At 43.0% G+C, this 17376-nt stretch overlaps 1 protein-coding gene across 2 annotated transcripts in view; it reads right to left on the bottom strand.

Moving 5' to 3' along the window:
* Positions 1–420: 420 nt before the first annotated feature.
* The window catches only part of UBE2F (ubiquitin conjugating enzyme E2 F (putative)), a 55749-nt gene continuing 38793 nt past the window's right edge, over positions 421–17376 (bottom strand). Inside the window, exon 10 of one of the 2 annotated variants that reach the window (XM_041411700.1) lies at positions 421–902. In XM_041411700.1, the coding sequence (XP_041267634.1) occupies positions 852–902 (51 nt within the window). In that variant the 3' untranslated portion in view covers positions 421–851. Of the gene's footprint in view, positions 903–6213; positions 6241–17376 lie in introns of those variants that run through there. The other variant, XM_041411701.1, reaches the window with a different exon arrangement.

A 17376-nucleotide genomic window follows, 5' to 3' on the forward strand; every position in this document is an offset into this window, starting at 1 on the left:
ATCTGATGCTCCCTCCCCTCATCAGACTGGAAAGCCAAAGGCAGATTTCTTTAAAAAATCTCCCTTCCATTAATTTTTTCACAGAAATAGATTATATAATATATATCTATATATATAATTTTTACTAATACTAAAAGTACTTAAGTTACATGTTAGCCTGTATTTCTTTTAACTACTTCACACAATGAATAGAAACAAAAAACCAATAAACCTGTAGCCCAAAGAGGGCCTGAAATTAACAATGTAAAAATTCCAAACTGTGACAAAAACGTACTTACATAAAACAGCATCGAGAACTTCAATACCAGAAGCAGAATCTCATTTTGCATTTCCACTCTGGCAAGCTCTATGCCTCAGCTGAGTGACTCTCAGAAAAGCTCATATTGTTTTTTCTGCTCATCAAAGGCAACAGTTTTGTGATTTGGTTCACAGGAGACCATTTATTGCCAACTCGAAGTGTTCCAAAAACACACCACCTTTTCTGCTTGGGTTGTTTGGGTTTGCTTTTTTCCTTTTTTTCCTTCCCCCCCCTCGACATCAGGCAAGAGTTAAAAAAAAAGGTGTAATTACAATTTCAATAGTGACTTCTTTTAACTTCTCAAGCATATCTCATCAACAGGATATACAGTACAGTTCAGAAGAGTAAACATTTGTAAAAGGAAGCAGACAACTTTTTCAACCAACAGACAACAATTTCTTGCTGAACTCTCCTTTAACATGGACAGGTTATGAAGTTAGTTTTCTTCTTCAGTACAACATGGACACAGGACTGGTACAACCCAGGCTGCTTTGGCTGCTGTTGAGGCTCAGGACAGCTCTGGAGCCGTGGTCCTGCCATCCATCTCCCTTCATCATCTCGCATAGCGCTTAATGTAATCTTCCACTTTATTCCGAAAGTCCTCCTGCGGGGAAGCACAGCACTGTTACCCAGGCACAGCAGGGATGGGCTCACAGGGCAATGTGGCACTGGCAGGGTGAAGCTGCCCACAGCTGTCCCCAAGAGCCCTGAATCCTTACAAGTGCTCCACAGCAATCTCCACTGGGGAATGAAGTGGGAGAAGTCTCCCTGCCATCACCAGCTACCAAGTTGGGTGTACACAAGACTGCCTGCTATTCCATAACCTCTGCACTCAGGGAAAACCACAGAGCTGTGGTGGTTTGTGCTTATAAAGCACAGAGATGCTGAGCAAGAGAAATTCTGACATGGTGTGATCAGGATGCCAGGCAGACACCACATTCCTGGCACGCTATTCTCACAGGCTGGAATTAAATATGTTCACACAAACACACCGAGGGGCCTGTGCTCCAGAGTGCATTCTGCTGGATTTCCTGCTCCCATTTTTGTCTGCTGCTGGAATATAAAGCAGGAAAATCTGGGAAATGTATGTACTCACATCTGTTAAAAAAGAAAACAACTAAAAAAACAATGCATGCAGTAGATGAGGAGGTTTTGAACACTGTCCTGTACACTGGAGCTGCCTGGGGAGCAGAGGCTGTGGAAGCACTGAAATCCTCTGCCAAGGCTCTGCTTTACTGAAGGGCACAAAATCCCATTGCCACGACCTGTGGGATCACAGCAAGGCACAGTCCTGCTTCAAACAATGTCACTTGTCAGCTCCAGGTTTGCCAATACATGACATGATGCCTTTCAAACACATCCCCAAGTGTTTTGGCACAGACAGCTGGACATCTCGGCACAGCAGGACCTTTTTGCCTGAGTCAAGCTTCAAACACATCAGTATTTCCCTGGCTCCCATACCACACTTCAAACACTTAAGATCAGTTCCCCTTGTGATGATTTGGTTTTCTGCTGCTGAGTTTTTCCACCAGTAAAAGGATAAAGGTTATCCCATGGTTAAAATCCAAAAGGATCAAAGAAAACCTATGATCCACGAGAAACTCTGTGATTTCCCCTTTCAGCTGATCAGGTGCATCACAGATGCAAAGTGCTCAGAATCTCAGTGGAGTTTAAAATGCAGTTTAAGGCAGAAATGTCCCATTACAAACAGGGCTGCAGAAATCCCACTCCTCCTTAGGAACAGGCTGCCTGCTCTTCTGGGCTGAAAGAGCAGCTGTTTTGGTCCAACATGGCACCTACCAATGGCAACAGTGTGTGCAGTGACTTTCTCACTCTGCTGCAAGCACACCCATTTCCATACTCATCCAACTGTATGTTAAAAAAATGCTGTATTTTAAAAGCTAATGCCATCTGCAGCTGCAATAAAATTCCCAAACCCAGGCAATTTCAACCAGAGATGCAGGTTATGTTCGCTGTGGTGGAAACTGAATTCACCGAGGGCTTCTTGCACATTGTTTCCTGTGGGAAATGGATCTGTAGAGAATTCTCAAACCTGACAGAAGGCTCACACTCTGTATGTAAACCTTGAGATAAGGAATGCTGACTTAGAAATGCCATGGAATAGGACAGACATTGTTGAGAGAGAAATGGAACTAGAAACAAGCTTCAAAGGGTGGCCTTGCAAATAAGACTGGATACTTTGGAAAAATAGAATTGTGAAAGATGCATTGCAGTGGGACCCACGAGGGGTAATTTTTGATTACTGGCTTTAAGGCATTTACAGCGTGGTGTGTCAAAAACTGATAGGCCAAGAAACACTTATAATGTGTTGCAATCAAAAAATAGCTTCTGATTGTGATAACATGAATTATAACATCTGTATTGTCTCACCCTTCTCATGAGACTGAAAACGGAATAAAAGTTTTTAAAATGCCTCTCAGTTGCCCCATCTCTGGGTCAGAAAGGGCATAATCCAAGAGTTTCCCACTCCTGTGTTTCTCCAAAAGATGGATCACTACAAGGAACTGAGCACAGGGCTGGGAAACTCCACTGGACACACACATAGCTGTACAATATCCAAGAGCAGGGCAGTGCAGACAGCTCAGAGCACCCTTGGCTTTTCCCTCTGTCCCTTTATGAGTTATTAAACAGGAAAATGGGCTCTCAGCAGAGCCTGAGGAGAAGCAAGAGCTCAGTAAGGAAGGCAGAAGGCTCCAGAAAGACACACGGTCACTCAGCAGCCCGGGCTGAAGGAGCTGATGGTGTTGGCAGGGTGCATTCATAGTGTGCTCACTGTGTGTGAACAGGAGGGGCTCAGCCCAGAGCTGCAATATTCCATCCTCACCTGCCATATGGCTCAGCACCTCCTGACTCATGGGGGGCACTTCTCTCTGGGCACAGCTGCTTATGTGCAACACTGAATAATCAGAAGCAAAAAAAAAAAAAAAATCAGCAGAGCAGGACGTACCCTGCATTAAAAACAGGCAAAATGCTGCTAGAAATGAGAAGGGAAAGAAGATTCCTAACATCCCCTCAAGGACTTAACATGTCCCACAGAAAGTGCCCTCTGTATTTAAACAAAGATGTTTTGTTTGTACTAAGAGGTTTAATAAATAACCTTTACAGGAATAAACACACATAAAATAAAAAGGGCAGGGGACAATGATTTTAAAGGGATAAAGAGAAGGTTTCCTTTCAGTGAAAACTTCCTGCAGAGAAGAGAAGCAGAGCTGCAAAAAGGAAGCCCTGGCACCACCAGCCCCTCACAGAGCAAGGAGCCCGAGTGCCAAAGATGGAAGATGAATTTTCCAAAAATGGCATCCTGCAACAATGGAAGGAGAGCCTTCAAATATCTGAAAAGACAGCATCATTCAGATTTCTCCAAGTCATTTTATAAACCCTTCATGGACTCCAGGCAACTGTTTCTGATGCTGTCTTCAGGCTAAAACAGCTCCAAAGCCAAACTGGACACAAGAACTCAGGGGATTTCTTAAGGTTGGTCAAAATGTATGGGGCTTTTGGCTTTGTTGTTTTGAAGAGAGATGCAGCAAGAGCCAAACCTTCACAGATTGGCCACCAGATGTGGTCAAACTACTACAAATTACATCTGCTGTAAATCCACACTGGGAAAGTGACCAGAGAGGCTGTGTACAAGGGCCTGGAGTGACAGGGAAGGAAAGGAAAGAATGGCTTCAAACTGACAAAAAATAGGTTTAAATTGAGTATTAGAAGAAATTCTTCCCTGTCAGGGTGGTTAAGCCCTGGCACAGGGTGCCCAGAGAAGCTGTGGCTGCCCCTGGAAGTGTTCCAAGTCAGGCTGGATGGGGCTTGGAGCAGGCTGGGCTAGTGGAAGGTGTCCCTGCCCATGGCAGGGGTGGAGTGGGATGGGATGAGATGGGCTTTAGGGTCCCTTCCAACCCAAACCAGTCTGGGGTTCTGTGGTTGTATTTAAGAGCACTTGGAGAGGATCTGTAGAGCCTCAACCCCAGAAGAGAATTCCATTCAACCCTTTCAAACAGCACGTAGAAACACACGCTCAAGAACCAGGCACTGTTTCAAAAACTGACATTTGACCTGATTTTGCAGCTCTGGGAGAGGAGACTTCATTTTTTCAACTGTTTATACTGCACCAAGTTATGCTTATTAACTGCTTGTCTTTTATTAAGCTTTTAATTTGTAATTTGCTCAGTTATCCAAAGCAAACACAATATTTCAGTGACGGCTACCAGAGAAGTCTGGAAAAGTTCTGATGGAAACTTTCCCTCGGGAATCTTCTTTATTTATTTAAAAACAAATTATGTATAAGGATTACCCAAAAATAAACTTTAAAAATATTTACTAAAAAAAAAAACCAAACCCAAAGCAGATTTAGCTCATTTATTACCCTTAACATACCCACCACTGGTACTTCACACCCTGCAGCGTTTGGCCAGTCCCTGTAGGAAAATGTGCATTTTAACACATCTGTCTCCTCACTGTGACTACAACCAGCAGACACTGAGATGAACTTTCAGATCTGCCTTCACATCCTTTAGATCCACAATCCTGTAAAATTCCAATGGAGCCAGAAAAAGATCACAGATCAATTGCTCCTGCCCTTCCTCCTTCTGTGCTAGTAATCATAATAGCAGTAATTCTTTTTTTAAAGCAGCTCTACTTTAACAGAACACTATCTCAACCCAGCATTTATCACCAAGGTTGAATTCCAAACAACCTCTGCTAGGACCTGACTTGTGGTTCTGCAGTGATGAGCAAAGGGGGCATCTGAGCAGCAGTAAAATGGCATTCATTACTCAGCTCAGCCAAGGCTTTAGGATTTAATAACCAGGTAGATCTACCCATTAGCCCTATGAATTATACTGAAAGCCACCTTTTCTTTCTTTTCCTCCTTGCAGAAAATAAGAATTCACACCCATCAACCCCCACACATCCCCTCCCATTTAAGGAGCTGAATGAAACCTCTGAGTAGTACAGAAATCTCAAGTATAAGGTGTTTTTTTTTTACAATTCTTGTTCCTGCCTTGCTCTCATTTCCCTCTCATTGTTTTATTTAGCTCACTCTCTACATGATGTGAAGAGTTTTCCAAGCTCTGTAATTAAATTTTAGTTCTCTGAAGAAAGAGAGGAGTGGGGGGGTGAAAAACCTACACAAAGGTATCTAAGCTCTCTGCTTAGCAGGTGCAGTCAAAGCCACATCCATTTCCATGCCTGTGATCCCAAATTCAGATTTTAAAATTCTCCTAGACACCAAGCAATTGTCATTCTGCAAAATGATGAGGAAATGCTTTAGCAGATTTCTTAGTAGCCAAGAGCTAAGAGGGGAGAAAAAAGGTGAAATTTTTACTGCAGGGAAAAAAAAAAAAAGACCAAAGCCAGAACACAGCACTGCAGCTATTTGGGAAAGAGCAGCACTATGAGGAAGAAGAGAAACACTAAGGTTTGGACTTTTGTTTTTTTTAATTATCTGCACACAGAGGCAGGTTACAGAATTGTGTGGGAAGCACTGACCTGCCTGCCAGGACAGACAAAAGCTGCAGATACCTTGCAGAGACACAGCAATTCATTGACACACTGAACACATTTGCACATTTGTTTGAGATTTCACATCTTAAGCAGGAACCATTTCCCTCACGCTTCCACACATTTTCTGCTGCCTGCCCCTGGAGAAAGATAAAGGGAGAGAAGGACTCTCTGAAGTTCCAAAAAGGGGAACAGGCTATGGATTAGATAAATACACATAAATCCTGTTTGTGCAAAGGCAAGAGAATGAGCCAGATGAAGACAGCAAAGCAGCTTCCCAAAGACAATTGTGCTCTGGATCAAATGCAGTGTGAGTCCAAAACCCTCATGGGGCTGGATGGAGATGGAAGCCTGGAGAGTCCTTGGGATTTGCCCAGACTGCCACAGGTCTCTTACTGCCATTGAAGATTTCACCTGGGCTGCTGAAAACAGAGAAAAAGGGAATTAACCCAGGGAGCAGAGACTGCTGGGTGCCTCAGTGCCTGAGGTCAGGAGTCTGCTCTGCTCCTCCAAGGCTGGCCCAGGCAGGGATCACCTTGCCAAAAGGTTACACAGAAGCCCTGCAGAAAAATTACCTGAATTATCCCAATTACTCTGAGGTCAACCTCCTCTGAGCTGCAAACACACTTCCACCCATGAGGATGCCACTCATTCCCAAGAGAGGCTCTGTCCTGGGGATGCAGGATCTTGCTGGCTGAATCACAAGCACAGAGGAAATGGGAGCTGCCTGGCTGTGGCCAGAGGGTTCTGCAAGTCATGCTCTACTCCAGGCAGATGATGTTCCAACTAACCTGACAGGGCAGGTGGGGAACGTGGGGAATGCAGCTCCAAGAGCTCAGAGCCCCTGTGAACAGCCCTGCCATATGTTCCCTTTCAAAATCCATGGATGTTTCTAAAGGATGCAAAGCAGAAGCTTTCCTTTTAAGCCACTTCGTTGCCTGAAGCATCTAAAACAAAAGCTTTAAAACATCTGCATTTCTTCCACATTACCTCAGCAAATCAAACCATCTGCAAAAGCTTAATCAAGGTTGCTGAACCTGAGAGAGGCTCCATCCATAATCAAAGTGTTATGGAAGATGGGGAATGGTTGCTATAAATACTTGCAGCATTAGAAAAGGAATGTTTTTCCTATTTACATCTGTTAGCACAATTAGCAGCTGTGCTGTTGCTCATTTGCACATGCCATTTAATGCACTTTGTGCTCGCTGGGAAAAGCTTTCAAAGGCTGTAACAAGGACACAGAACATAAAATAGGGAGGCAGTCCAAGAAAAACCCCAGTGCAGCTCTGTAAATGCAGAAGTGCTGCAGAAAAACAAAGATGTATTCTACCATGGCTGCCACGGTTTCAGTGGGAACAACAAACACCAAACAGGGTGGCTGAGGGAGCAGAGGAAGTGAAGGATTTACTGCAATAAATATGGAGATAAATAAATGCAATGACTCACAGGGAGAATTGTTATGAAAAGATGTTTTTGGACTGGGATGGGACTGTTGCTCTTAATAAGCCATTAAGCTGTAATCAGAGAGTAATAAAAAACCCCACAACAAAAGTTAAACAGCTTCCAAAAAAACCACATCAAGCTTGAAAGCCTTTTGGGACTACATTCTTTTCCAGTGTGGTAAAAGCTTGGAAGGCTGAGGTTAGCCAAAGGTAAAGATCTACTTCAGTTCTTCAGATACACCTTGTGGGTGCATTTAATTAAAAGAATTCTTCAGTGTTTTGTAACCCCTCTAGAAGAAATCTGGGAAGAGATACTAGATTCAGCAGCCAGGAATAAATCTGAGTTTCTTATTTCACCTGAAAAAGGTTAAAAGCACCATCACACTTTCATCACTGCAGTTTTCTACTGTTATAAATAAAAAGCAGCATTCTCACAAATATTCAGAAATAGGAAGACAGATTTCAGGATGTCGAGGGCTGGTGCAGGGCTATCAGTGTAAACCAGGGGATGGGGTTAAAGTGGAAAACCTCATGCTAGACCAAGGAGAGAGAGAGAGATCCCAGCCCTGAGGAAACAAGCACAGCAAGGATGAGACCGTGCTAATTTAAGCAACAGCATTGACTCAAATATGCTACAGTGCAAACAACATAAAAAAATGAGGTCCTGCCAAAGCCAGCTTGAAGCAAACACAGTGAGAGCCAGCCCTGCTGATGTCTCTGGCATGACCAGCACGAACAACCCTTCTGCTCCCGACCCTTCCCTGAGCTAAGAGCCCTCAACAGAGTTTCTGACAAAGTCTGACACCAAAATGAAAACTTTAATTTGCATCCTACATTCTTGGACCCAGACCAGAAATCAAGAGCTCGAGAAGTTCCTGGTTTTCAACCAGTATTTTTTTACAGTTTCTATGGATATAGAAGTAGTTGTATCACCCCAAACTGTTTTCTAACACAGCCTTGGATCTCACCAGAAACTCTCAGGAACTTCCCTTTTTTCACTGTAATTTCTCACTAGGAAAGACTGTGACCTCCCAAACTTCATATCACAGTAATTCTAAAATCGTGTGGAGGAGTTGAATATGAGAAATCCAGTCTGAAGATGAACTGAAAACACATAAAAATGGTAAGAGGTAATCCAAGGAGATGTTATGAAAAGCAGAGCAGAATGCATGCAAGCAGAGCAGCTAGTGTGACAAAGTACACAATTTTACAATGAATTTTGTAATGTCACTCTTTCTGTATGCCTTGAGAATTAATAATTCACAATGAAGAAGCAGTACTTCAAAGCCCTGACCTAATTCAATTACTTCTTCAGCAATTTTAACAGCATATCTTGCTCCAGTGTTGGGAGTGAAAGCCAGCAGCAATGAAAATGAAAAAAATCAGAGTTGCACAAAATCCCCTAAAAATTCATACATGCAGCAGTGTGCCCACTAATTACTTCAAATATGGCTAAATGGGGAAGAGGAAAAAGGGCAGCTGCAAGTAAAAAGATGCAGCTCTTGTGATCAGGAGGAAGCAATGGAACACCCTGTGGTGTTTGAGTAGCTTGTGGGGAGGTCTCTTTACCAAAATACAGCCTCACTTAGTGTGCAGGAGTCTGGAGCCCCTACAGCCAGGGAATGTCTAGCACAGGCAAGAAAGGACTTCACAAGACACACTTAGCATGCAAAGACAGCAAAGTGTGACTGCTGACAGATCTGCAGATCTCAGCACTACTCCCCTGGCACCCTCCACCAGCTCAGCCTGAGCAGCAGCCGAGGCAGAGCAAAGCCTGGGCTCTGCTCCGAGCTGGAAGTGCCCACGGAGCCCACCTGGAGGCTCCCTCCCAGCCCAGCCTCTCCCTGCTGCTGCTGCCAGTTTTGGTGACAGCTACAGAACTGGATGTAAAGACTCTGCTGCTCTGTCAAATCTGATGGGAATGCAAGTGTGTGCTTAAAAGCTCTAGGGATTGATGGGGAGGCTGGATGAGGGGACAGATGGATGGCATCACTGCATCACCCTGCTCCTCTGCCAAAAACAATACAAAGCAAAGCAATTGCCAAAGGCTCACTTCAGTGAAGCTCCAGGACAGAGCAGGTGAAAGGGCAGTGGGGGAATGAACCTGCTGGAAGGCTGAGCTCAGAGGGCCATGATCAGTGGCAAAGAGTCACTGCCGTCCCCAGAGGTGACTCTCTGAAATACCTCCTGGAAATGTCTCAAGGATGAACTGCTGGAAAAGCTACAGAGCAAACACCCACTCTAATGTGATTCAGAATCATTTCATTTGGTTCTGCTGGTCATGAGCAAGAGAACAAAGAAATGTTTCTATCACGTCCTTTAACTTGCATTCCATTAAAATGTAAGATTATTTTCATGGAACCTGACAGCTGCCTTGCCAAGTTTTCCACAGGCTCCTTACTTTCATCATTATCCATAATTTTATATTTCTTCAAATTATTCTGCTGCTGTTATGAGACTAGCAGACTGACAGACTCCAACTTTCATCAGAAAAGTGAAAGGATAGAGAACAGAAAAGCTCTAAAAGCAACAGTGGCACTGGGTTGACACATCTGTCCACAGCACAGTGATGCACCAAACACAGGAGGAACATTTTGTTAAAAAAGACAGGTTTTAGTCTTGGGGTATGGAGGAGAAAAACATCAGGCTTGCAACTCAGTATTTCCTTCACAGAAGTTTTCCTGTTCTAATTGCTATTATCTTGTAGTTCAGTATATTCAAGACCACATTGTTTAGTTTATAATATATGGAGGGATTCCCTCCTTCCCCTAGGCAATTACAGTTCTACAGTCTATGAAACTTTAATCAAAAATTTACTTTAAATCTGAAGTGCTCTGCAGTTCTGAATCTCTCCCCACTCACAATAATTGGAATTAATCACAATAAATCAACTGCTTCTAAGGCTAAGGCATGAACTATCTTTTCCTTTTCACCTATTTCAGCAGCTGTCTGTACTATAATGCCTTGTTCAGGATATTACCATCCTGATTACAGCCTTTGCTTCTATTTCTAAAAAGATGGCCACAGACTTTAATCCCACAAGAGAGAAGATTTCATTTCAGCCCAGGAATTATAGCTGGGATTGCCAGCAGAATACAGGAAATAGATCATGGATGAGTGGCCACTCATCCTAAGCCACTGCCAACCATGAAGAGCAACTCTCCCTTGAGCAGCACAAGGAGAATGGTTTTAAAAACCCTCTTTTTGTCAGAGGCTTCCCAGGAGAGGGTGGCTTATCCACCCAACTGTGACACTGTCATGACTCAGACCTTGGTCTTGCACTGAGCTCCTTGCCAAACATTCTTTACTCTCTCTATCACAGGGCTGGAGGGTAGAAGTTTCCAAAATGTAACAGAGAAAAGCCCTGGGATGAGTCTCAGCTGTGAGTGCAGCCCAGCACTGATTTAAGCCACAGGCCAAAACCTCAGTTCTGACAATCAGAAAAAAAAAATTTATTTTGCAGGCAGATGTAAAGAATAAAAAGTAGAATGTCAAGAGGAAAAAATTGGTTGCTTCTTCCCTTGTGCATTTTAGCTTATCTGGGCAATGGGAACCTTTGGCACCTGTGAGGACAAAGGGCAGTACAGCAGAGAAAAGTGGTCTGGATTTATTCCTTCAAAAGTGATCCTGTCAGAGCACAAATAAATCAGGTGAGAGAAGCTGTCTGTGCAGGAACATCACAGCAAGACTGAGACATGCAAGGAAAGGATAAGGAACAGAATGCAATTTAAATGTCAGGCTGTTAATCCAGGACTAAGATGATCCAAATGAATGCCCAGCCTCCCACTGCTCCATTGTCCTCCCCTGGGTGAATCATTTCCCTCTCCACAGCACTCCAATTCTCATCAGCGAAGTTCCAAGCACCACAACAGCTCTCCAATCCTTTACATTTCACTTGGTTGCCCAGCACTGCAATTTGTGGACATCAGATCCTATTCTATTCACACAAAAATAAGTGTCAAGCTTACAAACTCTGGAGTAAACCAACATTAATCACTTCATGATACTGAAAATAAAACAGCCACCTATTTTTGTTTAAAATGAAAGCACTTACAACGACTACTGAACACTATAAGGAAAATCAGGACAAGGTGAAAAGCTTGATTTCCTGCAGCCAATGAAGAAAAAACCCCAAATTTGCAGCGGTAAAACATAATTTTTCATTCCTGATGAAGCAAGACCCTTAACCCAAAGGACCATCTTTTTTTGCCACCTTTCAGTGTTATGTACCTATTTAAATTTTGCTGGCAGACATCTGTGAGTCTGGGAGTTTTCAGAGAACATGAAAAACAGAATATTCCAAGTTCACCCAGACCTGGTGTACTTTCTTCCCTATTAAATGAAATCCCCATGTCTTTTTCCAGAGGGATTTCAGCCCAGGGGTTCACATGCTCAGTGCTAGAGAAGAATCCAAAGCAGCTGTTGTTTTCTGCACCAAGCCCTGGAAGGGCTGGGGGAGTTACAAGGGCTGGTTTTGAGTTGAGGGTTATGTTAACAGCCCAGCAGGGTTAGATGGTGCAGGAATCTGAGAAACCCAGCTCCCTGAGCTCACATTTCACTGCTGGGGAGCACACACCCCACGGGCTCCTCTGGCCAGCAGCACCACTGATACTTGTTTCTGCTAAATCAAACACAATAAAAGCAATTGCCCAATCCTGCAGGACAAAATCTCTGTAATCCAAGAGAGTGCCTGACAGGAGCTGACACGCTGGAGAGCTCTACCTAATCACAGGAGGGGCCATGTGATAACCACCATCCTTCTGACACTCCCAGATGTCAAAACCCAGGGGGATGCAGGATTAAAGGGCTCTGAACACACAGGGCTGGTAAACTGTTCGCAGAACTTGTATAAAGTCTGATTTTTTTCCCAGTGCTAAGACAAAATCTGCCAAAATGAACGTGGCTGCCCCATCCCTGGAAGTGTCCAAGGCTAGGCTGGACAGGGCTTGGAGCATCTTGGGACAGAGGAAGGTGTTCCATGGCAAGAGGTGGCACTGGATGGTCTGGAGGGTTCCTTCCAAACCACACCACTCTGACTCACATGGAAATTGATTTGGAGCTTACACGGTAAATGTTTTACTACTGAAATAAAGATCTTTCAAGACAGCAGGAAAAAAAACCTATTCTGGCTTGGAAGCTTTTGTTACTGAATTATTCACACTTGTGACAAGGCAGGCAGGACATGATGACAAGCTGAATTTTCACACAGGTTCCTTTCAAGTCTGCCAAGACCGGGCTGGAGTCCATGGAAAAGCCCCACTCCCTGACAACACCTCACTTGGCAGCTGGAACCAATCCCCTTTTCTGCTGTCACTTTGTCAAAATGCATGCAGCCCTAACCCAGGCAACCACCAGCACGGTGCCAGAATTAAATTCCAGAAAATGTTCTTTATTGCTGATTTCCCACTCCTTTATGCCACGTTCAAGAGGTCAAACTTTGATACTTTGGTTTTTTAACCCCTCAAAAGAATCCAGCTCCATCTGTTCATGTCTTATGAGCACCTTGCACACCCAGCACATTGCTCCTACAGCACCAGTTCAGACACAATAATAATAATTTTAAAGACTACATTCAAGTAAATGTTTTTGAAGTATTTTCTCTGTTCCAAAGCAAATTTTCCAGCTGCCTTGAGTCATCACTAAATTCTGACATTTGAGCTTAAAAAATGGCAACAGTAATTATCAGAACTCTTCATGTATCACTGCCACTGGTTGCATACAAAACTTTCTACGGATATGTTTGAAGAAAAATTCCATCTGGCTGTGATGGGAAACCATTTGCAAGGGTGAAAAGCCTGACAAAGAGAAGTGGGCTAAAAATAATGCGTGAATGAATTAAATGAGCATTATTTCTTAAAAATTCCTTAGGGAAGGCATTAGAGAAAGCAGTTTGCCATTAAAAACCCTTGGAGTGCATTCCCTGGCTGCAATCCAATAAAGAAACATTCAGATAGAAACATGATATCGACTTGGGTCATAGAGGTATTTGACTTTTGAGCCACCCATGTGCTTGGAATACTCTGCAAAAGAAAAGCATTTCAACTGTTCTGTTTCTTCAGGGACCACTACCCACCACAGAACACAGATTATCCACAATTATCTGGAAAATAAAATGCTTGTTTAGAGCTTTTTCTAATGCTTTTTACCACAAATAACACCTCTGAGACGCACAGTGGCAGAACGCAGCATCCACAGTCCATGAAATTTTATTATCATTTATATTCTCTAAGTGTTTTATATAAAAATGTCTTTTACACAATCTTGGACAATTTTGGTGACTGCTATCCAAACCCAAACTGGCCAACAATTACTACAGATCAGTGGGTAATATTTCTAATTCCCAGACAGATTTAAGCCTCAAGCAATTAAGGCAAAAATAAACTGAAAAAAAGGCAGAATCGAAGCAGTTTGGAGGTAAGGAAGTGGCAAGGAAAAGACCTGATATCTTCTGAACAGGAAGAATCCCTGCAGGAGCTAAATATTCAAGTATGCCTTTGACATAAAAACGACAGAGCAGGTACAACAGAGAAACAAAGAAGCTACTGTAAGATCACTTAAATAAATTACTTTAAACCAGAATATCTGAGGAAGAAATACAGATAATTAGTATTTTCTTCCCCCAACTTCCAAGCTGAATTTTATTTTGTGTTAGTTTGCCTGCTTAGAGGATCCTGTGGCACCCTGGCATTTATAGCATGTTTTCACTCAGATGTATCAAAGAGCACTTCAAACAGACTGATCTCCTGAGATAGGAAATTACATTAACAGAAGAAAACTAACTTCAACATGATCAATGATGAGATAAAACAGAATCCAAATCTGAAGGTATTATTTAGTTTCAAATGCTTTTCTTCAGCTATAGAGAAAAATGGAATTTGAAGGAAGGCTTAAATCTAAATGTAATTATACCTTTATTATGCATGAGCACAGAAATAAAAAGCCAGGAGGATGAAAGCACAGCTGGCCAGGACATTATTTTGGAGGAGTCTTTAGAAGGATCAGATCTGAAATGACACAGAGGCAGGGAGCTCTGGGACTCTTTAGCTGTCTAAAGGCATCAGCAGTGCAAGGACAAAATTACTCCAAACTTCAGCAGAGATGAAAGATCCCAAATCTGCCAGCTCCTGTATTTAGCACCCTGGGGAATAACTCAGAGAAGAAAGCACCAGGCTCTCAGATTGGTGTTTGACAAAACTTGAGGTGGGACACGAGCACAGGAATCCCTTTCCACTTGGAGATGCGCTTCCCAGGCCAGACCTAAGTGTCTGATTAAAAACAACAAACAAACCAACAAGGAGGAAATCACTCTTGGCTAAACAAGTGTTCCAATCCCAACCTGCTGCTGCTTTCTGGTGGCTCCAGAGCTGAGAGGCTGTGCTGGGCAATGACAGTTCTTGATGCAAATGGAAATTCTGGGGGAAATTCAACTCGGTGCGTTTCCAGAGGGATGCCTGGAGATCCTCTACAGACAAACTGTATTTATTTCTTACTTTCATTACTGACTTGCTGACAACCTTCTCTTCCCATGGCTCACCTGCTCTCAGCAGGTCTATGGCCCAGGCCCTGACACTTTGTCAGGTGCTGCTGGCTCCTGCCCAGCTGCCAGGGGTTTCAGAGAATTCCACACCGGTTTGGGTTGGAAGTTCATCCCATTCCACCCCCTGCCATGGGCTGGATACCTTCCACTATCCCAGGCCTTGCGCAACCTGGCCTTGGACACTTCCAGGGATGGGGCAGCCACAGCTTCTCTGGGCAATGCTTGAGCAATTAATGTACTGTAAAAACTCTGAACTGTTTGCTGTTTAAGGACTCTAAAAAACTGCCTACAATTATGAAATGTCATAAAAATTCTTCAGTGAGATCTGTACTCAGCAACTGTTCCTAATTACCAGTGGAATTTCTAATGGAATGAGATCAGTGCTCTCACTAGTGAGGACAACACGACAGTCCTCAAGTAACTTCAGGAAAACATTCATCCCACAAGAGTCATCAGAACAACCTCCAAGGACCACAGTCAACTGAGAGGAGTTGCTTGAGTATTGAATATTTAAAGCCAAGTTTCCTACAGAACTGAGGCTGTGTAGGGCAATTACAATCCTGAGAGGAAACCTTAGGAGGCAGCTTCAGATTCTGTAACACCATGAACTTCATAAATCCATCTCCACAGAAACAACCCTGAAATAAAAACTTTACTGTCTTTATCATGCAGAGAAACCTTTAATTAAAATTTAAAAATGAAAAAAAGAATTGCAGAAGTCAAGCCAGAGCCAAACTCCTCCACATAAGCCTATGCAAAATAATTGAGCATTAAATGCTGCTTTCCAAAGAGGATGCAAATAAAATCAGGACTCGCTGAATTAAGTAAAAAACATGTTTAAAGTGGGTCCTTGGCAAACCCACACCTCTTCCCGTGAGATTTCTCAGCTCTGGCACTTCAGAGCTGCAGGTAAAGGTGATAAGCTGGATTTTGACAAGGAGGAAGAAAAATTCCCTGCCAAGTGCAATCTAGCTCAGTCTTTCAGAAGGACACAGCACAAAGCACTGAGTGCTGACTGATGGGTTTCACTGAGATGGAAACACTGTGCAGAAAACAACACAGGGAGATGGAACTCAGCTTCTCCTACTACTGACACAACTCCTGATCACAGAGATGAAAAATAAATAAGCGTTTGCTAATCTGCAGGATGACAAAAGTTTGCTTGAATTGCATCAAATACAGATACAGGGCAAGTATAATTAAAATAGGTCAAGGCATTAGGGTTTTTGGCTCAGCAGGCCTAGGTGAGTAAGAAATCAAAGGAATACTTGGAAAAACATCTCCACTTTAAGGCACACTAAGTTTGCAATGAATCTTCTGCTGTGTGTTGCACAAATGGCTGTGAAATGTTTTTTGGCAGAAGTTTTTTGGCAGAACACCTCTAGGAAATGTAAAGGTTTTTACATTTGACACTGGCAAATCACAATGTCCTGGAGCAGCTCCCAAACCAGCCATGATATATGACAGATGGTCATATAGAAAGCATTTCCTAGATTTCAGCTAACAAATCACACCCACAGCACCTCTGGATAAGGAATACCAAGTCCTGAAGCACTAAGCTCACTTTGTTTTCCACTGCCAAGCACTTCCAGAGCTTGGATGTTCCAAAAGATCCCCACTGTTTCGGTATTCAGCCTACCTGGCTGCCACAGAGCAAATCAGTCAAGCTCTGTGTGTTTGCTGTATAAAAACTAGCAAATCCTACCAATTTTAGCTCACATCATTTTTAAGTGAGTAGCCATTAAAACTTAAACACTTGCTCATTGCTTTAGAATCCATGGAATTGATTGATAATTAATGGCTCTGGCTATCCGTAACTACTGATAGACTGACTTCTGTGCTAAATGCAGAGGGCTCCATGCTCATTAATTAGTAAGAGCTTCATTCTTAAATTAAAGAGCTTAAATTCAGCAAGAAAACTCATAGCACCAAACTGCTGAGATTGTATCAGTGTGAGAAGACAATGCTGGGCAACTCCTTGCTTAGTTTACACAGACACATCGATCATCTTTTTATTATCTTTTTATTCTGATTTATTGAGCTCTACACCACGAGAGGATGCTTGCTTATCTTCCAGGGACTGTGACTCAACTGCAGAGCAAAGTGGGCACCAGGGATGTTCAGCATGTGGGAAAACAGATGTTGCCCAAATTTGTTGTACAGCCTGCCAAAAAATTACTGGCACCTAGCAAGGTGTGTGTGGGAGAACTGTAGAATGAGTAAAGCTGCATAAACAAACATATTTATTTTTTAAATTTGTAGAAGTCACTTGATGCTCAGTGGCAGAAGGAAGCTGCAAAGGAACAAGTTCAGTAAGTGACAGCTCCTTCCTGGAGCTAAAGGAAGTCATGCAGGGCTGGAAGCTGAAGCTGCACTAACACACGTCTCAGGCAAGACAGGTTAATAAAACAATCCATTTATGGAACTTGAGCTCTAAATTTTGAATCATTTTACACCTTAGAACAAGGCTGCTTTTCCAAACGTGCTCAGTTACACACCACAGATTTAATGCAACAATAGAGAGGTGCCTTACAGAGGAAGGGACCACAACAGCCCCTTCCAGCCTGATCTAACACAAA

This window comes from Onychostruthus taczanowskii, unplaced genomic scaffold, assembly GCF_017590055.1.
Source record: "Onychostruthus taczanowskii isolate IOZ18803 unplaced genomic scaffold, ASM1759005v1 scaffold37, whole genome shotgun sequence".
NCBI classification, from domain to species: Eukaryota; Metazoa; Chordata; class Aves; order Passeriformes; family Passeridae; genus Onychostruthus; species Onychostruthus taczanowskii.